The sequence below is a fragment of the Lichenostomus cassidix genome, chromosome 5, assembly GCF_008360975.1.
Source record: "Lichenostomus cassidix isolate B80296 chromosome 5, HeHo_3.0, whole genome shotgun sequence".
Lineage (NCBI taxonomy): Eukaryota > Metazoa > Chordata > Aves > Passeriformes > Meliphagidae > Lichenostomus > Lichenostomus cassidix.
In genome coordinates, this window is record NC_139486.1 from 14,700,730 (window position 1) to 14,706,729 (window position 6,000).

The following is a 6,000-nucleotide window of genomic DNA, read 5'->3' on the forward strand; positions in this document are numbered from 1 at the left end:
AATAATGGCATTTTAGGCAGGATGGAGTTGTGCCTGAACAAACTTGCTGCTGCCTTGGGTACTCAATTAGATGGCATTGTTGCATCAGGATATCCTGTGCAGAAAGTTCAGTGGGACAGAACATCCATGGTTTTGGCTTTTTCTTAGCTTTCCGGTACTTGTCATGTTCTGTTTCCAGGAACTCATTTACCATGGTTATTCCAGACTACCTTGCAAAGGTCTTTTATTCACAGTTTAGTTCAAGCCAAGACTAGCAAAGTCCCTGGTCTTTCTCTCCCTTTAGAGCCCTAGGTGCTGGCATCATTCTGCCTCTGTGATGGGAAAAACACTTGAAATGTTTGCTATCCAGAAAAAACGCTTACTCAATCTTTGCTTTGCAAATAACTCTTATTTGCCCTGTGTAATATTTACCAGTGGACATTAACATAATAAAAGGAAGCCAATGAATAAGAGAGAAGAAGCACTGTGAAAGTCCAGCACAGTAAGTACCATATTATACTTTCTTAGAAGTCTTAGAATTTATGTTGTATGTGATCCCTGCTATTTATTGCTGAGGTTAATTTATATTGTACAGTAATTGGAAATTATTTTAGCTCTTGAGTCTTGAGCTTTGCAACTTCATGGGTAGTTTATGTGCAATAGAGACTGCCAATAAACTTTCTCAATTTATCCTCAACTTGCTGAAACATTTAAGGTAAAATCTTGAAATAATATAGGTCTTGAGTCAGAGCTGTTATATAAGAGGCAGAAATATATAAATAGTTTAAAGTCTGAGAATTTAGGTGGATTTTATACACTGCTGTAACTGACTGTATCACTGCAGAGCTTGAAAACCCAAGTCATAACAAGACCATGGGTTCTACAGAAACATATCAGCAAAAGTTGGTCCCTCTGCCAAAGTGCTTACCAGATACAGGGGTGCCAATACAGGAACTCAGCCACGTACCCCAAGGCACTTAGGAGTGCACTGAGGCCATGCTGGTCAGAAGCAAGAACTATTTCACTATAATACCTCACGAAAGCTGATTCTTCCCTGGCAATGCCACATCATTATCTTATTTCCTCTGCTCATTGGTCACAAACTAAGAGAACTGACTAGAAGCAGACTGTCCAGAGGCCAAGTAGAGGAGTATTTCCAAATAGAACAGTAGCTCTAATGACTGACATCTGAAAAACAGAATACAAAATCTTTTTATGCAGGAAAGAAAATCTTCTCTAAATCTAAGAGTTGCTCTGTTCTTTCTTAACAGAACTATTCACAAGGACAATGAAGTCAACATTGTATTTGTGTTTGCTGCTTCTTGGACTTCAAGTCCATGGTCAACCGCAGGAACAACAAATACGCCATTCCCCAGAAGAGCAGTCCCAGGCTGATGCTGGAAACTTGCCTCATTACAAGCTAGCCCCCAGCAATGCTGACTTTGCATTCAAGTTTTACAAGCAGGTCAGAGAGGAGGTAGGCAACAAGAACATTTTCTTCTCTCCTTTGAGCATCTCCACTGCCTTTGCGATGCTCTCCCTGGGGGCCAGATCAAACACACTCAGAGAGCTGCACAAAGGCCTTGCCTTCAACCTGACAGAGATGGAGGAGCAGGAGATCCATCAGGGATTTCAGCATGTCCTCCAGCTGCTGAATGACCCTCACCGAGAAGTCCAGTTGAACATGGGCAATGCCCTGTTCATAGACAGTCAACTGAAATTGCTTCAAAACTTTTCGGATAGTGTCACAAATTTTTATTATTCAGAAGCTGTTTCTAGCAACTTCCGGAATCCTCCAGAGGCTATAAGGGAAATCAATAAGTACGTGGAAACAAAAACACATGGCAAAATTGTTGATTTAGTCAAGAGTCTTGATCCAGAAACCGTGATGGTTCTCATTAACTACCTTTTCTTTAAAGGTGAGTGACACATATGGGTAACAGCCATACACATAATCTCTGGAAGTTCAAAGAAACAAAAGTTTTTCACATTGTGAACACATTCTATAATCTAATTTAAAACATGTCTTTCTATTTTTAAATTACATAGGCAAATATTTGAAAGACAGGTATGAAGAATAATTTTCTATATGAGAAATTTAAAAAATAATGAAAAAATAAAAGAATCAGCAGAAGCACTGATCAATGTCATATAAATTTTAAACCAGGTTCAGAACTGAAGATATGAAGAACTTATGATGATTTGTTGAAAGGCACAGGTGTTTGGCTATGCAGGACATGGTCAAACAGAGATGACACTTCCATCAAAGGAATAAGCCTGAAGCTTTTATAGCTGGAGTCTGTGAAAGATTTACCATCATCTGAACAGGCAAAGGCTCATCTCTTTTCCACTGCAAGCCTCAACCTATGCTTTTCTTTTGTGATTTTTATTAAGACCATTGAAAATAGGTAAAGCTTCTTTCCATGGCCAGGGAACAAGCATCCTTAAATTGAGATAGGCTTGTTGCTGTCTCTACTGTTCAAATATATTATTTTAAGCATCAATTAATGTGACACGCCTTTATTAGTCCCTTTTTTTTCAATTCTATACTCATTCTTTTTTCAAAAGGCTCCTGGGAAAATCCTTTCAACAATTTGTACACAAGAGATGATGACTTCTTCTTGGATGCCAAGAATTCTGTTCAGGTCCAAATGATGCATCAAAAAAAGCACTTTAATGTCCACAGGGATGAGAAGATGTGTAGCTGGGTAGTAGAAATCCCATACAAAGGAAATGTTACTTCATTGTTTGTTCTGCCTGATGAAGGGACAATGAAAAAGGTGGAAGATGCTCTGCTAAAAGAAACAGTGTCTGACTGGTTGAGATCACTTGAAAAAAGGTAATGTTTTAATTGTGGCTTTGTTTAAATATTGAACAGCCCAAAACTACTCACCCAGGAAGGGTAAAGCTTAGGATGCCATGATGAGTTGTGAAGTACAGCTCTGAGGAGCAAGCACTGTTCAGCTTCTTTAACTCAGACAAGGTATTGTGTGATTTCATACCAAAGGGGAACTCTCTCACCTCCCCACTCAGAGCTTCCAGTTGTGAGGATCCTGCACAAGGGTACATTGCCCTCAGAAACCTGCCTTCAGTAGGAGGAATACAGTTCAAAACAAAGTACAATTTCTTTTTCTCCACTCTGGATGATACTTTCAAGCCAGTCACTTTCATGAACCATCACTCTACCCCTGCACCACGGATCAGACTGTGGGACAGGTACCTCAGTTTCTGCTTCCCTAACAGAAAGTCAAGCCTTAGCTCCACGGGTATTTTGGATGGATATATACCTGCAATAGATAATGCTTCAAGGGATCTTGCAAAAACAAACTCACTATATATATATATTTTCTTTTTTTTCTTTTTTTTTTTTTTTTAGAGAGATCTACCTGGACCTTCCAAAATTCTCTGTCTCTGGCTCCTATGACGTTAAGAGCCTGTTTCAGAAAATGGGTGTGACAGAGGTGTTCAGTGATCAGGCTGATCTCTCTGGAGTGGCAGAAGATCTTCTGAAGGTTTCCAAAGTAAGTATGCAAACAGGGATGGTAATCAAGAGATTTTTCTGCCCTGCTTGTATGCAGGTTTAATCCTACAGATAAGCTGATCCTACTCCTGGAGTGTAGTCATTCCTTATAGGTGGTAATAAAGGGAGGAAAAGGTTAGGCATTAAATGGCTGTTCTTCATACAGTTCAATATTAAATTGTTTACTGCACAGTGATCCTATAAACTTAGCTGAAAGTCTCTGAGGAAGAAAACAACTGGAAAGCACATCAGGAATAATTTTACAAAAAGCTGGTGTTAAAGAAGTAATGCATGACAAAAATCATAGTTATGATGTATGTTTGGGAATAGTCATTCTTATACTATATATACCATGAGGGTGATCAAAAATGGTGGGTTACTTAAGGGTTACTAATATGGGTTACTTATGAAATTTAGGTCCTTGAAAATACTCAAACCCTGACTAGATTAGATCCTGAGTTACCTCACCTGATGTCAGAGGTGACAGTGCAGGGAGGTTGGAGGCATTCAATGGCCTCTAGAGGTCCTTCGATCACATATTATTTGTGATTCCTCACAAGTAAATCAACAAAGAGTAAGCAGAGATTAATGAGAGGAAATTTTAGATGTTTAGATGTTTTGTGTTGCAGACCATGAGGGAAGACAACAGAAGGCTGTCCAAAACCAATGAAATAGCTCATGTGAATTCCCAAATATGAATTAGATATAGCTACCAGAGAAAGCCCTGCAAAATCTTATTTGTGGGCTGTGTTACAGGAAGATATTCTATAAAGCTTGTCACTGTTGTCTTTGCAGAAGGAATTGTTTTGCTTACACAGAAATTGATGCAAAATGAGAAATTTCTTTTTTCGTGTTCAGTATTGAAGACAAAATCTTACTCTGAGAAACAACAGAACAATATCCTTTGTGTTGCTCACTCTCTGCAAGCAGTCATGTTTGACTCTGACTGTTGAAGAAAACTCTCCCTGAGCTCAGACCAAACTTTGCTTGTCTAGGAAAGGCTGGACATTAGTATTTCTTTCACACCAGTTCTACATTTATTCTGTGTTTTCTTTTAAGAATTACCTTCTCACAGTGTGAAAGCAAGCAATTTTTTTCCCCAGTTGCCTCTCTCTCTTCTGTGCCCAGATTGTAATCTCTGTTTTCCTTGCAGGCAATTCACAAGGCCACGGTGGATGTTAGAGAGAATGGCACAGAGGCTGCTGCAGTGACCAAGATAGAAGTTACACTACACAGTCTACAATTCCCTCCTCCTCTTCCGATCAAATTCAACAAGCCCTTCCTGATGATGGTTATTGACAAAGCCACCGACGGCCTGCTCTTCATGGGGAAAATTGTGAACCCAACTGCTAAGGAAGACTAGGCCAGAGCACTTATGCTCTGCAGTGCAGAGAGGCGAGCTTGTGCATATCCCAGGAATATCTTTGCAAAATAGGAGTGATTGACCTGATTCAGAATTAACAAATAAATAAATATTATGTCAAGTTTTCCTTTCCTTCAAAACAGACAGTTGGATATAAACATTATAGGTCATTTTTACAAAACTACTCAGCCCAAGTAGCCAGCCATCAGGGGATCCTCAACAGATACACATTTTCCGTGTAGTTATCATGGTGTCAGGGGATTTTGGATGCAGATACAACTTCCTACTGTTGGCTGAGACACTTCCTGTGTCTGCCATTTCCTGTCCTCACCTCACAAGCCACAAATCTATCCCTTTCAGCTGGGAAACCCTTCTTTCCCTCCCTCTCATTCCACTGTGAATCCCAGGAGATGCTTCTCCACGGGCTGCAGGGGAATCTCTCCTCCAGCATCTGGAGCACCTCCTGCCCCTCCTTCTGCATTAACCTGAATGTCTGTGGGGCTGCTTCTCTCACTTGTTTTTTTAAAGTCCTCCCCCTCACAGCTGCCACAAAATGTATTTTCCCTTTTCCCAAATGTGTTCCTCAGGGGTGCCACTGTCTTGGCTGAGGGGCTCAGCTGTGTTCTGCTGTTGGGTCTGTTGGAGCCCTCTGGAATGGGCTAGAACTGGCTATGTAACAGGATTTAATGGAAGGGTTCATTAGCACTTTAGTTGATTAGCACTTTGGTGGTGCTAATGAGCAGTCAGGAGCCATGGTGGGGTTCCTGCACAGTGTCCTCTCAGCATCTTCAGCTGGAGGGCACTTCTCCATCACAGCCTGAGCTGAGCCAAGCCTCAGGACAGCTCAGGACACTGCTTCCTCCCTGGGCTTCCAGCCTCAACTCTGCTCTCCTCCTTAGGAGGAGCTGGAATCAAAGAGTCCACTGAGGGAGCCTGGGGCTCCCTGGGGTGGAGAGAAAACTATAGTGTGCATTTTTGCAAGGAGAGATAATAAAGCCTTTTATTGTGAGCAAGCACAGACCTTTCCACAGTCCTATGGGAAAAAAAAACCCAACCTTTAGCCAACCTATTCACACAGGCATAAAGACTTGCTTAATGCAAAATATTTTCTTTATAATAATCCCCCGTCTCGATTTTG

At 40.9% G+C, this 6,000-nt stretch overlaps 1 protein-coding gene across 1 annotated transcript; it reads left to right on the top strand.

The window, feature by feature from the left end:
* The first annotated feature begins 343 nt into the window (after positions 1–343).
* LOC146436005 (alpha-1-antitrypsin-like) lies at positions 344–4,983 on the top strand. Its single transcript, XM_085061482.1, has 5 exons — positions 344–481; positions 1,251–1,898; positions 2,548–2,818; positions 3,356–3,500; positions 4,653–4,983. The coding sequence occupies exons 2-5, from the start codon at positions 1,268–1,270 to the stop codon at positions 4,860–4,862; spliced, it is 1,257 nt and encodes a 418-aa protein (XP_084917608.1). The 5' UTR covers positions 344–481; positions 1,251–1,267; the 3' UTR covers positions 4,863–4,983.
* The last annotated feature ends 1,017 nt before the right edge of the window (positions 4,984–6,000 follow it).